Source organism: Cynocephalus volans, chromosome 13 (genome assembly GCF_027409185.1).
Source record: "Cynocephalus volans isolate mCynVol1 chromosome 13, mCynVol1.pri, whole genome shotgun sequence".
In the NCBI taxonomy this organism is placed as follows: domain Eukaryota; kingdom Metazoa; phylum Chordata; class Mammalia; order Dermoptera; family Cynocephalidae; genus Cynocephalus; species Cynocephalus volans.
This window is the reverse complement of record NC_084472.1, coordinates 37,559,430-37,575,167: the sequence shown is the minus strand read 5'-3', so window position 1 is coordinate 37,575,167 and position 15,738 is coordinate 37,559,430. Positions and strand designations below refer to the sequence as shown.

Here is a 15,738-nt window from a genome sequence, read left to right as displayed (position 1 = left end):
GAATAAAACATGAACCTAAAAACTTAGTTTCATATTTAAAATAATATTTAAAATCATATATGAACAGATGACAATAGCTCTCTAAAGAAGTAGGCTCCAATCATCAGGTTGGAAGACATTTCAGACTAACCACAAGTGTTTATGTGTTCAAGAGGACAGAATGGTAGAGGATTTAAAGATGTTACAGAAGTGTTTTGGTTTGGTCATGTTGTAAATCAGTAAAGAGCTTATCAAAATATGTTAATATACTGAACACAAACATAAATACACTTCCATTTCAATTGCAGTAATAATACTGATATGTATCATACTTTATCTGAGTATTTTACTGCTTTAAAGTATACAATCAATGCATCTAGGTATTAAATTTAAGAAATTCCTCTGTAATTACTAAATTATACTTGCAACATCTATTAAAAAAATGAAAGAACAGTCTGGAATCCACCACATGCAAGAAAATAACTTACTTCCATCTTGTACTAAATGCCTTGTAGGATGTTCTCACTGGCAAGGCCAGAGGCTTCCCTTCTGCGAAAACTTGACAAGTAACGTAAAGGTCAGAGCATGTCTCCTGGTATAGCCCTGAAAACTTCAACATTGGGTCTTCTAGGACGGCTTTATAACTCTTTTGTTCTCTCTTCCCTTCCAAGCTTCCTCTGAAAGCACAAGAACAACAATGTTTTAGAGATACATTTTTTTAAACATACACACAAATGCACAATGCTAAGAAGCATTAATGTTTGTGTCAAGGTAACTTATACTATCTAAACAACATGTTCCTGTAAATGAAATTAAAGTCACTTTTACATAAGATAAAGATTTCTTAGAATCCTAACATACCTAAGATCATTCAGCTTCATCAACATATTTCTCTATTTTAGAGTTCCTAATTTTAAACCCTGTCACCAACTCTTAATCTACCTTCTAGAAGTCACCAGCTTTCCAGGCCTTAGTTTCATTTTATTCATTTCAAGATGACCACTTATGCATCTGTTCTCTCAGCAAACATTTACTGTAGTAGGCATAGGGGCCCAGAAAAGAAAGATAGGATAAACAATACAGTGTTTGCAGAAAATATTAACTCATTGCTTCCGGGGGAAAAAAAACTTACTTTTAATTGCATATTCTTGTTGTACTCTTGTTTTCTTAACTATGTACATGTGTACTATCTGGTCTTTTATTTAAGTTAAAACAGTGTTAATAGTCATAAAAAATATACACAGGATACTATTAAATAGGTAGGAGCATTTCTTGGACATCAAAATTATGTCGGATATTATGCCAGGCATATTATATACTCTTTCTTGCTTATTTTTATTTTTTATTTTATTTTTTTTTTTTTTAAGATGACCGGTAAGGGGATCTTAACACTTCAATTGGTGTTGTCAGCACCACGCTCTCCCAAGTGAGCTAACCAGCCATCCCTATATAGGGATCCGAACCTGTGGCCTTGGTGTTATCAGCAACACACTCTCCCAAGTGAGCCACAGGCTCGCCCCTTTTCTTGCTTAATTTAATCCATACTCTTATTTTATAAATGAGGAAGCAGAGGCTAGGAGATCAAACTCATTATCCAAGGTCACGAAGAAAGTAACAGAGCTGAGAATAAAAACCAGGGCAAGAAGGGCAAAACCAATGTTCTTCATACCTTAGCAAGGTAAATCAAAGAATCTTAGGAGTACCAATCCTGGCTTGGGGGCAAGGACTTTGTACCCCAAGTAGATGCCTGAAATGAGCCTGAACAATATATAGTAGATGGGAGTAAAAGAGGTAGGAAGTCATCCCAAAGGGAAAGAAGAGCATATATAAAGGCAAAAAAAGACTAACAGATAGATTCAAGACAACTTGGTGAGTGACTGAACAAAGATGGTAAAAGAGGGGTGTCAGCATGACCCACAGTTTTCTGTCTTAAATTTGAGGGATGATGCTATCAACAAAATAGGGTAAGAGAATACATGAAGATTAGAGTAAGAGGGATAAGCTAATAATAATGTGCTCAACTTTGGACAAGCTGCCTTTACAGTGCTTTGGGATATCCAAAGTGACCATGTCTTGTGGGCAGTTTGATATTCAAATACGGAACTAAGAAAAGAGACAAGTACAAGTTATTAAAACCATAGAAAGTGAAAGTTGTTATTAAAGTCTTAGAAATAGATGAAACAGCCTGGGAGAAAAATAGAATAAAATAATTTACTATTCTTGATTACATGATTCTAAATTAATGTTTTCTGACCTTAAAAAAAAAAAAAAAATGGAAGAAGCTAAAAGACCATTAGTATTGAATTTTGCTAACCTTCTGCTTTACGCTTTATCTTTGGTTCAATGTATATATTACTCTGTGTACGTTAACAATAGCCCAGTTCTTTTGATTTCATTCTTTTTAATGTTCAAAAGTTTAAAAAAATGCATTGATATGTCCAAAAAATACTGAGAGGAACCATACTGAAGAAAAGTCCTTTACCAGAGGATAAAAGTACAGGTCCCGTATAAGTTTCTAGTGTGGTGTATGCTACAGAAATTACCATAATTACAGGCATAAAGTATCATACAAAGGTACAGTTTGGTTGTTGGCATTATTTTTACCACCACCACAAACTGAATAACAAAGGATGTAAAGTAACATTTGTGAATGTTGAGGGATCAGAAAAAAAAAAAAATTCATTCAAAAGCAACTCTGAGAAAATGTATTTATCACATTCTACGGGCAGCAGCCCTCATACACAAAAAATGTATACTGATTATGAATGATGTGTGGCTAATAGTTTTTGATAGCTTTGAAAGAAGAAAAAACTATACCACCACCTTAAAAGGGACATAATTTCCAACTAGGTGCTACTTGTCCCGCATTATTCCATCAGTTCCATTATTCTCATCTCAAAAAGTCATGCCCTTGACCTTTTCTTCAACAGTGGTGCCCCATGGTTTTCCTGCAAGACTCTTTTCTCCTATCTTCTTAGTCCCTTTGCAACTGGCACCCTCATTTTCGACTCACTCCCAACTTCCCTGGCTTAACAATGCCACTCTGCTCAAAAATTCAACCTAAGCCTCTATCACCTCCTATGCTGCCAATACACTACACCCATGTGCTCACCTTTTTCTCAACTATCACATCAGCCTGTGTCTACCTCTCCATAATTTCTGCAGTCTCCAGTCCCATTCTAAAGTAACGATCTTTCTCTTAACAACGGCAGGACTACGACTTTACTGAGACTTGATTTCTTCGTCTGTAAACTGAGCCAGTAATTATCTCTCAAGAGGGTGCTGTGAACAGCAAAATGCTTTGAAGGCTGTGGGACTTAAAAGGTATTTTCCTACTGCTGTCCTTCTCAGAGACCAGGTCCCCAATCTTTCTCCCACACGACCCTTCTCCACAATTCCATTCTCCTCTGCTTGCCTGTCCACACGCTCCCCCGCCCCCAACCCGGCCTTCAGTCCAGTCACCATCTTCTTTCCCCACCATACACAGTCCCCTGCCTCCCAGTCCCTATGGACCAACAATCCCACTCCCCGTCCCCAGAATATTCTTACATCTTAAGCTGCACGTTGATGTCCAAGTCACAACTGTAAATGTAGTAAAACTTCTCCGCTTCCCCCATGGCAACGTTGGCAAAGCCAGCACCTGCAGCGGCAAGCCAAACGCAGCAAGGACCGCAGAAATGAACCGGCTTAGTATCATAACACAAGCGCTTCCGGTTCCGCCCCTCAGCCGGCGCGCTGCCAATCCCTGCCCGGGGCGCGATCCGACGCAGCGGAACTCCCCGCCCAGGCATTTCTTCCGCGCATGTGCGCAAGGCGCCCACCATCTTGCTAAAGGGCAAATAGGTTCCGGAAACGCAGCCTATCCGGTTACGTTCCAGTTTTCCTGTCTAGACAGGACTAACTTTTATTTTATTTTTTTTAAAGGAAAAAAGAATCTGTCATTTGAGCTTGAGCTGTACCTAAAATCAATCAAAAAGGAAATTCGAGTCAAAAATAATCTTAACGGCTTTCACTGACTGCAGTCTAAAGAGGCAACAAACGCAAACTAGAATTTTGCTAAGTTTAAATTCCAGTGGCCTTTCCAAAAATTGTGGATTCGGTCACTAATTTGCTATCTCAAGCAAATATTTCCTTTTTCTGACTGAAGAGTGGGGAAAGGAGTAAACAGAACAAAAACATATGGGTTTCATTTTTAGCACGAGCAGTATTTGTGCTTCTTTTGACTACTTGGGGGCTTGTTTACACTCGGAATGGTCACATCCATGTAGCTTTCAGTACCCAACCCTAGTTAGAACCTAGGAATTTCCAGAAATAATTCTAGAACACATATCTCTGAATCTTCTGAGACGTAATGCTTATTTTTGTTGGAGTGAGCAGGACTGAAGCCATGTTGGGACCTAAAACTACATGGGCTGTAAGCAAATTTCAAAAGGCTTTGCGTTCCCTCTTTCCCATGGATATTTGATATTTCAGACCTTGGTTATGGGGCAAGATGACATTACGTATGCGAAAGTAAAGTTTTCCAGTCAGCCTGAAGCTGCAGACTTGCAGTTACTGCCCAGACCCTGAGATAAGCACAGAAGCAGAAACCAGACAGAGTCTTGGAGAGACCTTGCACCTGAGACCTTGAACAAAGCTCTGGGTGCTCGCGTGCCCCTCCCTCATGCTTCTTATTTTCCCGTGTTCAGTTCTTTCATCCCTCTCTTTAAAAAGTCTCAGTAAACCTGAGTCGTTGAGATGGCTTTAGCTTGGCCATTCTTCTTCAGGTTTACTTGAGGGATGGGTTAGCCTGCTACCTCTCCTCAGGTCACCAGTATTCCCGAATAAAAGCTGACTTCCATTTTCACCAACATTTGACTTTTGGGTGGTTTTCTTTTATCTGGGGGCAGGCAGCCAGACCTGTGAATTTGATATCAATTTTGGGAAGCCTCAGCCAGGAGCTGAGTGTCCCCTGTATTATTTTTATAATATTTAATATAATCTAAAATTGAAATTTTCATTTCCAATTAGATTAAAAACTCTTTGAAGCCAAGAATAATGTGCCATGTACTTCTGTGTCTGCTCTTTTTTATGACTAATACATTGCTGAGTTTAATAATTCCTATTTATTGATTATTGGTGATGTTGAATGAAATTCTTCATTTTCTATATATTTATTTCAAGGTGCCACACTTTATGAGGGACATTACTAGAGTACGTGCAATAGGTTAACTAGAATGTTGTGGGGTCAGAAAAAAAGAAATCAAAGAGAAGTTGAAAGGTGTGGAGCCATTTAACATGGAAAGGAAAAAAAAAAAAAAAGGCTGATGCACAATGCCTTGCCCAAAATAATTTTTCAAAAATATTTGTTGAAGCAAGAAAAGGATACAGGCAGACTCAAAAAACCCATGATAGTTATGGTCCTATAACTTAAAATTTAAACAAAAAGAGAGCAAGCTTGATTTGTTCCTAAGTATAACTATCACCAATGGTTGGTCCTTACAGGAAATGTAATTTCAACGAACCGTAAAAATTGAGTTTTTTAATCATCAGAGCTGTCCAACAGTGCAATTGTAAGAAGTTGTCACAAGTGCTCTGTTTACAGCATATTTCCAACAGTGAGTGAAGTTTGATGTGAAACAGGTTTCTCAAACGAGTAAAGTATTGACAATGTATAAAAAACTAAATTCTCTGATTCCAGTACTGACTTAAGTTACTTTCATTATAATGTTATTTAATGTATAAACCAACGCTGTGTGTGTGTGTGTGTGTGTGTGTGTGTGTGTGTGTGTGTGTGTACATAGGAGGGTACTTCAAAAAGTTTGTGGAAAATTTTAATTAAAAGATAACATGAATACTTCCATGAACTTTTTGAAGTATGCTTGTGTGTGACTGTGTCTATGTATATATATATATACATGAATATGAATATATATACTCTTTAACATGAATATGGCATATGACACTGACTACTCTCACAGGACTGTAACTTTGAAATTCAGCATGTCTATACTTCTGCATTCCATTTGGCAATTTATTTTTCTAAAAGGAGGATTTTGATAAGTCTTGAAAGCATGGTAGAGTCACAAAAACCAAAACTGAGAGTGCCTTTCTTGGACTAGGTCAAAGAGGTATTGCTTGGTAGATTTGAGTTCCAGAGCCCATTTGGAAAGGCCATGTCCACAAATGAAATGGAAGCCTTAGCATCTTATTCCGATAGAAAAGTAATGACATTTTTCCTTCCCACATGATTTTTCACAACTCATGTATATAGCACACACTTATAATCATGGACCACAATTTGCATTGGAAGAACTCTCAGTGGCTTATCTATAGAAAAACGACTTATAAGCACAGGTGTTTTCTTTGTGTGGTAGCCTACTCCACTGACTATATGATCTCATATTTAATTTACCTTTGGAGTTGCAATTTTGATTTGTGCTTCTTTTGCCATTGTGTTTTAACTTCCTGTTTAATTATTTTATTTATTTATTTATTTATTTTTGTTGGTGGTGGTAGCTGGCCAGTCTGGGGATCCAACCTATTGATCTGGGTGTTACAAGGCTGCACTCTAACCAACTGAGCTAACCAGCCAGCCTCAACTTCATGTTTAATTATTCTGATAAAAGGTTTTAATGATGGTTTAGAAATTTGTTGATTGTGGTCCATTGCTTCAATTACCCAGGACTCATATAGTGACAATAAGTTTTGCTTTTCTGGTTTCTATGACCCATTTATTCTCATTAGTTTGTAATTTTAAAAAATGCACTTAAAAAGCAACTCTCTATTACTGAGCTTTCAACAAGAACAAATGACCGTGATATTATTACATTAAAAGTATCTCATAAGTCCTTTTTCTTTAATTAAAAAAAACTGCTTTCATACATTTTCTGATAACTCTAGGTGTTTTAGAACTTAATCTCATGATAAAATAGATAACAGTGCTAAGAAACTTGAAAAATTCCACCTCATAATCCAAGTCTCATGGCCATTTGTCAAGTGACAATCTGGAAAAAGATGGGCTTGATGAATGTTCATGAGTGATCCTCATGCAGAAACAGCCAAGGCCTGGCTGGTTCCATTCAAAAAGATCATATATATTAGCTATAAAAGGGAAAAGATAAAAAAACATGAGCTATTCTGAAAAATAATAAAAGTATATATTGCATGTGTGTTCCTTTGCAATGTCTATTATATAAAGGAAGAAGCTCCCTTCTCAGTGCCACAAGTGAGAAGAGAAAACTTGGAGTTAAATGACATCACAGTCAAGCATCTCAGCAATAAAAGAGTAATAGGTTCATATCTGCCCTGGGAAGTATGATCAGGTTACCCCAAGGAACACTGTTGTGGCTGGAGCTCTTTGTGCCTCTCACTCCCCTCAGTGTAGTGCTGTGTAGTGTAGGAATTATCTAATTGTTGTTTATACTATCTTTAGTCAAGATTTCACAAATTTTTCTTGGAAACACTTTTTACTCAATTTTGCATCTTGGAGTTCTGAGTCTTTTACTTACTGCCTTAAATTACTTAATTTGGGATCTGGTAAATAAAAGCTCATTTCCTGACTATTGACCAAGAATTCCCTAAATGAACTACTATAGCTAATTTCTTTTCTTGCTGATTCTGTGCTCCACAATCTTTCTTCTAATTATAATTTGCCTTCTCACATGCTCTTCCTGACTCAAATGTGGCATGCACTTTCTCATTCGCCACAAATTCTAATGTTCCCATTTGCCTAAAACAGGACCTGCTTCATGTGTTTACACTTTCTGTTTGACATTGTGGATATTTTAGCTTGTGATTCATGGTCAGCTTTTATCTCTTTATCTCGCTTTTAATAGTACTTGCCTGGTAAAAATACGAGTTCTGATAAGTACAACTTGACATCAGATCTCCATACCTGTTACCAGGCAGCAGATCACTAATGGATAAACTTCACAACAGGACTGACAAGTCCATATATACATTTTTAACCACGAAGATTATTATGGCCAAACTGTCTTGGTGAATTCTTTGTTCTGTTTCTTCTGCCGCTGTGCAACAACTCTTCTCCCCTCTCTTTCAGCCTTGGACTTTCCTACTTCCTTTCCTTACTGTCACCACGTGTCCTCACCTCCTACTTCTCAGAAAAAGTAAAAGCTATGAGATGAGAACTCATACAACTTTCTCCTGCCACCTATCTTCCCCCCAAAACTCCATAGTCATCCACATCTATACAAATCTGCTCTTCTTTTTCTCTATTACAATAAAACTGTCATTGATCTTTCTATTTAAGGCCAATGCCTCTACCTGTGCTCTGGATTCTAATACTTTTTGAGTTACTTTCTTTTCAGGAAATGTACAGTCTTTCCCTGGTCCTTTTTCCTTATGCTAAGTCCTTCTCAGCATTTACTCTTGTCCAAGCTTTTTCCATTTAAACAAATAAAAGTCTTCTTATCCCCCCTATCATTCATGCACTACCACAAATTAGAAACCTAGGACTCAACCTTTATTCCTCATACTTACTACTCATTTAACTCCTAAATATTTTCTGAATCTGTCAACTTTTTTTCATCCTTAGTATCATCACCTTGGTCCAGGTACCATCATTTCCTTCCTGAGCTATTCAATTGGCTTTCTGTGGCAGTCTATTTTATGTGAATGCAAAACTTGCTTCTTTTTCCTCCAGGCACACAGGAAGACTACATTTCTCAACCTTATTTGCAGATAGATGAGCCATGGGACTGAATCTGGGAAATGGAATTTGGATAGAACAAAAGTGTATCTTTTCCAGGCCTGGCCATAAAAACTCCATGCAATTTCCTGCATTCTTTCTCTCCCCTTTAAATCCTAGCTGGATGCAGAGGATTCAGTGGAGGTCTCTGAGGCTGGAAAAAATGGCAAACCACGATATAGAAAGACTGTGGGTCTCTGAATCACTGCTTGGAAGCCACCCGTGAACACCTGGTGGGGTTGTGACATGCATAAGAAATACATCTTTTATATTGTTAAACCAGTGAGATTTAGTGGTGGATTATTAGAGCATTAGCTGATCTGACTAATACAACTCCTAACTAGTCTCTTCACAGCTATTTTTTCTGTAATCTCATCATGGCTGTCCTTTGCTTAAAGTATTCTAAAGTCTTCCCAATGTTTCAGGATGTGGAAATAAACAAAGACTACCCAGATAAGAACAAGCAAAGGCATTTTTTTCAGAGCTTGCCATAGCAAAAGAGTTAGACACTATCATTTGCATTTGGTAGAGACTCAGATTCAATCAGAGAAGTGTAAAAACTTTATAGTGAGAAAAGGGAAAGCTTTAGGTATGCCCTGAGTGGATGTCATTGGCACGGGGGAAGCTGGAGGCAGGCTAACTAGAAGTAGGGCATCCTTTGTGATTTGTTAGAGAAACATATTTGGCTTTTCTGTTTCTAAGATGGAAGCAGGGGTGAAAATTAGGGAAGCTGGAAGTTACTAGGTCCTTGTCATTTTGGGCCGATTGCTATGGAGGTTGTGGTTTGTCTGCCTTGAATGGTTGCTGCAGATTGTGGATCAGAGTTCTTTTTTGTGGTTGTTTTACCATTACATCATGTAAACATTTTTTGTGACCCTTTATTAATTTCTCCCAACCCCACCCCCACCCCTTTCCCACCTCTGGTGGCCTCAGTTCTGATCTCTCCTTTTGAAAGTTCAGGGAATTATTGTGATTGTTGTTTCTCTCTCTCTCTCTCTCTCTCTCTCTCTCTCTCTCTCTCTCTCTCTCTCTCTCTCTCTCTCTCTCTCTCTCTCTCCAGCTCCCATTTCGTGTGAATATGCGGTATTTCTCTTTCCCTGTCTGGCTTATTTCACTTAACATAATTTTCTCTAAGTTCATCCATGTTGCTGTGAATGGCAGAGTGGTATTCCGTTATTTATGTATAACACATTTTCCTTATCTAGTCATCCATGGATGGACATTTAGGTAGGTTCCAACTCTTAGCTATTGTAAATAGAGCTGTGATAAACATGGGAGTGCAGGTATCCCTTCAACATAATGCTTTCCATTCCTTTGGGTATACAGCCAGCAGTGAGATTGCTGGATCGTATGGTAGTTCTATCTGTAGTTGTTTGAGGAAACTCCATAACAGCTGCACTAATTTACAGTCCCACCAAGAGTGTAGGAGGGTTCTCCTCTCTCTGCATCTTCACCAGCGGTTGTTATTCTCTGTCTTTTGATAATGGCCAGTCTAACTGGTGTGAGATGATATCTCAATGTGGTTTTGATTTGCATTTCCCTATGCTTAGTGATGTTGCGCATTTTTTTTTTCGTGGGTCTGTTGGCCCTTTATATATTTTCCTTTGAGAAATGTCTATTCAGCTCCTTTGACCATTTTTTAACTGGGTTACTTGTTTTTTTATTGTTAAGTTATTTGAGTTCCTTATATATTCCAGATATTAATCCCTTGTCAATGGATAGTTTGCAAATATTTTCTCCCATTCTGTAAGTTGTCTTTTCCCTCTGTTAACTATTTCCTTTGCTGTGCAGAAGTTTTTTAGTTTGATATTATCCATTTGTTTATTTTTTCTTTTGTTGACTGTGCTTTTGGGGTCTTGTTCATAAAAGCTTATATGTAAGACCCAATACTATAAAATGACTAAAAGAAAACATAGGGGAAACACTTCAGGAAATAGGATTGGGCAGAGTTCTACTTTATATCCAGTCTGCTTGTTGTCGTTTCTATATTCAGTTTATCAAGGATAAAGACCAAAGTTCTCAATGTGGTGCAGTCAACAGCTTTGGTTGTCTGCTTCCCCACCTCCCCCAATTTTTTTGTTTCCCTTTTTCCTTTTTTTACAGAGCTCCAATTTGGTTTGGGAAATACTGTGTTTGCCCTCTCTTCTTGCCTTGAAGGTTGTTGTGATAATGTGAGGTCTGGAGCTTCTGCAAAAATCTGGAGACCCTGAGATGTAAACTTGATAATAAAAGAAAAACACTAAAGTTGGTAAAGTAGAAAAATAAAAGGACCGTGCATCTTTGATAACATGATGTAGCCACTGAATAACTCTGAGATCATCTGCATTTGAATTTCTTATTAAGTAAATAATAATTATGCTTATGAATTAAGCCACTTTTATTATTATTATTATTATTATTATTATTATTATTATTATTATTATTATTATTATTTTCTGTCACACACAGTGGAAAGCATGCTAATCCTAACACAGTGTTAAAAGGTTTTGCATGTCCTGGCTCACACTGCTCTCTTCAGGAACTTTAGACTTATTTCAGTTGAATGAAAAACTCTAAGCCTCATCAAGTCTTTGCCTTTATAAAACCATGCTGGACCCTGGGAGTATCCCTCCCCGACTCCCGTCAAAGGAACTTCTATTAAATTTGTTCATTACAAGCCTAAGATCACTCCTTCAGGGAAGCTTCCTCTGATGGTACCTGCCTCCCTCAACACCAGTTAAGTCATACTACTCAAAAAACTATCTATCCTTCCTTGTATTCTTCTTTCAAAGCACTTTTGAGTTTCTGTGATAATAATTTGTTTTAAGGCTGTTTCCCTCACTAGACTACACACTCTGTGAGGAAAGAATTTGTATCAATTATATTTACAAATAATTATGAGTTAAATGTGTCTACCAAAATTTATGCAGTAAAAGCTAATCCCCAACATTAAAGTACTTGGAGGTAGGACCTTTGGAATGTATAGGTCATGAGAGTGGAGTGTTCATGAGTGGGATTAGTACTCTTACAAAAAGAGGACAGAGAGCTCTCCTGCACACTTGCTATGTGAGGGTACAATGGAAGACAGCAGTCTGCAGCCTAGAAGAGGGCCTTCACCTGAACCCAACCATGCTGGCACCCTGATCTCAGACTTCCAGCTGCTAGAAATGGAAGAAATAAATGTTTGTTGTTTTTGTTGTTTAAGCCTCCCAGTGTATGGTGACTTGTTACAGCAGGCCGAGCAGACTAATACATCACTATACCCTATTATCTGCCTCAGTTCCTGGCCTAGAGCACATACTGAAAATGAGGGAAGTAGAAATTAAAATACCACTCAAGAATCTACTATTTGTCACATTAGGTAGTCTCATGTATGTCACTTTATTTAATTATTTCAGCAAATTAGTGAAATAAGTGTTATTACCATATTTTACAGAAAAGTAATTATAAATTAGTTTAGGTGATTTGGATATGATTAATAATAGCTAATACATGGCAAAGCCAGGTGTGTCTGACTTCAAAAAGCATATTTTTATCAAGCTATGAGGAAATATTCCAAATCAATTCCTGAACTTACTTTTTGCAACAGAATATAAATCATTAATGCCAGTATCTTCAGTGTCCTCCATGTTATTTAGCACTATTTCCTCTGCCTATCTATAGATTATTAACACCTTAATTATTAACATCACAAATTAGCTCCATGGAAGGAGGGGATTTGGGTGCATTCAGCATCTTGCAAGTCGTTCATTTATTTAACAAGTACTTAAAATATGCCACCAACAACACCAACAACACCAAGCACTATGCTACACACTGGCCCCTTCAATCTCACCAGGGAGAAAATAAATATGTACCACATCTGTGTGGGGTGCAATCCTGGTATCCCTCTGAGTGTGTTTTCTATGTCATTATTCAACCTGTCCTGTAAGATCATAGACCAGAAGAGCTTTATTTAATTATTTCTAAAAAAGTGCCTGATGATAATGACTTTAGACATTTCTGAGAATTCGCTATTGTCAGGAACCCCATTGCAATCAGTGTATACTCAGCCCACATTGTCTTTGATCTGCAATTCTGGTCTGTGTTTATTCTTTCCTTGTGTTTCTGCATACTCTGCAGGACAGAGATGCTGCTATTATTTTGGGGCCCTTCTTATTGCCTTGCTCTGTGTGCATTTGTGCTTGTGCATGAATATTTAATCACGAAAAGGTTGCTGACCCAACACTCAGACTTGCATCTCTGAGACAGAAGGAAGAGGAGCAATCTTGTCTGTGAGTCCATAGACGATCAGTGGCAAAAGTAATTCCTTGTGATCCTGGTGTCATTCTAAGTTATTTTGCCACCTATGCAGATTCTATAAATGCACAGGCAAATAGTGGCAGAGACCCTAAAAAAGAAGGAGAGACCTTATTGTATTATAGGAATTTATCTTTTAATGAGGAAAAGAACAAAATGCTTATGCAAACAGTAAAAGAATAAACCTTGGTATTAAACAGGAGAGACAAAGGAGAATCGTTCACTCGAAAGTCTGTTTGGATTCCAGCTGTACATTAATTTAAGAATTCTGAAAGTTAATGCTCCTTTAGGAAGAAAGGGATTCTTGTCAGGCTAGAGGTGAGATTTGATAAAGGAACAGAAAAGGACTCAAATGAGTAGAATGTGAAAAACAAAACACTGGGGCTTCCACCTTCTCGGAGAAATCAAGTCAAACTAAGGGGTGAAACTTTGTCTCTTTTTCTGTGGAGACAAGACAAAAGTGTCATTCTATACCAAGGCTATTTATAGAAATTAAGAGAAAACAGAGGCTTTCCGGGACCTGGTGGAATATATAGAATTGAAGCAAAGTTTTAGTTGTTTTGAAATTATTACTTTCATTTGTCTCTCAATGTGTGTTTGAGAATGTCAGTTCTGAATAATATCCTTTCTCTTATTCTATGTGCAGATCATGCCTTTATATTCTCTCAGTAGTGGCATAGTTGATTCTTGCTCTTTGTGGTAGTTGTGTCCTATAAAGTCATAATGAATACTGAATTAGCAAATACTGAACCATTGCTACTGGTGGAAATAAAGTGTTATGTTCCTGCAAGCCTCTGGTCATAACATTTTCATCAAATGAGGAATATATAACCTTGTTTTACATGTGTTTCTATACAAAGGAATCCTATTTAGTATACGTTGGTAATTTATTATCATTGAACTCATGAGTCACTGGGACATCTTACTAAAATGAAAATTATGATTCAGTAGGTGTAGGCCTGTTCAGTAGGCCTGAGAATCCTCATTTCTAATGAGTGAGGCCCAAACTGCCTTATGTAGTACTAATCTGCACCACCCATTCCTTTTAATTTAGACACACAGAAATCGAGTACAGTAGAGATTAAAATAAATTGTTTAGAGTCATGTTGATAATTATAGAGTTGGAACTTGACTACAGTTTTCCAGAAGACTTCATAGAGGAGATGGACCTCTGTGATGCTAATAGGCACCGAATTAAATTAATGGTTAGGGCATCCTAGGAAGCTATGACCTGCTTTGGCTGCTCTCTGCTTCTACCCTCCTCCATTTTTTCCCCAAATCTCCTTGAGCTTCCTGAAGGCCACCTCTAAGCTATGAATGGAGGGTCTCCTTAACACTTCTTAAAAAGAAGCAGTAACACTAAAGTGAGGGTTTGATCCCTGTACTGGTCAGGCGCGCATGCGCGCGCGCACACACACACACAACTATATATAATATACAATGGATATATAATTAAAAAATATATATCCATATAGTTAAATTTTAAAAAGAAGCGAAACTTTCTAATAAGCCCAAATAAGAGTTTAACTCATTCTTTCCATCATGCCTACGTTCTACTACATATCACAATCAGTTTGTGACTCTCTTCAGTGGCTCATCAAAACCCTTCAACGGTCCATCACGTCTGATGAAATAAAAATCACGTCTAGCTGGGAACTTTTCATCTTCTGGATTCTTACTTTAGCCTCCTATTGGTATATTGTTTTCTACTTCTTCTCAAGGTGTACTCTGCTTGTGTTCCAGCCAACTGCTTTCTTCTGTGTAACCCATGTTTCCCACATATCTGTGGCTTATGTTCTATTCTCTCAGTAAAAAGTCTCCTCTTACCTCATTGTTCCACTTACTTCAAGAACCAGCTTCATTCTATTTAACCCTCTTTGATCTTCAGCCACACATTTTCCAACCTTCTAGATACTTTTGAAATCCTTACCCTTATTGGCATTGATATGTATGTGTATTTGTTATCTTATATAAGTAATCCGGAGCCAAAATTAATTTATCTTTGTATTCTCCACAGCACAATAACACGAACATTTATTATTGCACTTGCCATTCATTAACTCTTTCAAGAAATAAATATGCCATGGGCCAGAAATAGTGCTGGAGAGAAAACAGACATATTTAAAATAGTCTCTGCCCTTTGGGAATTACAGTCTGCTAGAGAAGTCAGAAAATTAAGCAAGTATAGCCTAACCTCATTATTCATGGATTTTGTGTTTGTGAATTACCTACTGGCTAAAATGTATCTGTAATCCCCAAATTAATGCTCACAGTGCTTTCACGGTCATTCACAAACATGCACAGAGAAGCAAAAAGTTTGAGTCACCCAACCTGTGCATTCCCAGATGAGGTCAAACAAAGCAATGCTCTGCCTTCTTGTTTCAGCTCTTGTACTATAAATAAGTGTCTATCCACATTTTCTTTTCTTTTTTGCCTGTTTATGCTTTTCATTGGTGATTTCACTGTTTAATATGACCTACAAGTGTAGTACTGAAGTGCTAACTGGTATTCCTGAGTAAAAGAAGGCTGTAATGTGCCTTATGGAGAAAATTCTTGATGAGATAACCTTCATTTAGTGCTGTTGGTTGTGAGTTCAATGTCAATTAGTCAACAATATATATTAAATAAGGTGTCTCTAAATAGAAGCACACAAAAAACAATGTATTCATCATTTGATGAAAACGTTGTGTCCAGAGGCTTGCAGGAACCTGACTCTGTATTTCCTCTACGATCAATGGTTCAGCATTCCCTAATTCAGTATTTACGACTACTTTAGAGACTAAAACTACCAC

General features: G+C 37.5%; 1 protein-coding gene across 2 annotated transcripts in view; it reads right to left on the bottom strand.

Annotated features, from left to right (window-relative positions):
* The window catches only part of PIK3C3 (phosphatidylinositol 3-kinase catalytic subunit type 3), a 136,879-nt gene extending 133,242 nt beyond the window's left edge, over positions 1-3,637 (bottom strand). For both annotated transcript variants that reach the window (XM_063076906.1, XM_063076907.1), the window contains exons 1-2: positions 3,529-3,637; positions 468-656 (exon numbers count right to left, since the gene is read on the bottom strand). In XM_063076906.1, coding sequence (XP_062932976.1) covers positions 468-656; positions 3,529-3,596 — 257 coding nt within the window. In that variant the 5' untranslated portion in view covers positions 3,597-3,637. The remainder of the gene's footprint in view (positions 1-467; positions 657-3,528) is intronic.
* Between the last annotated feature and the right edge of the window lie 12,101 nt (positions 3,638-15,738).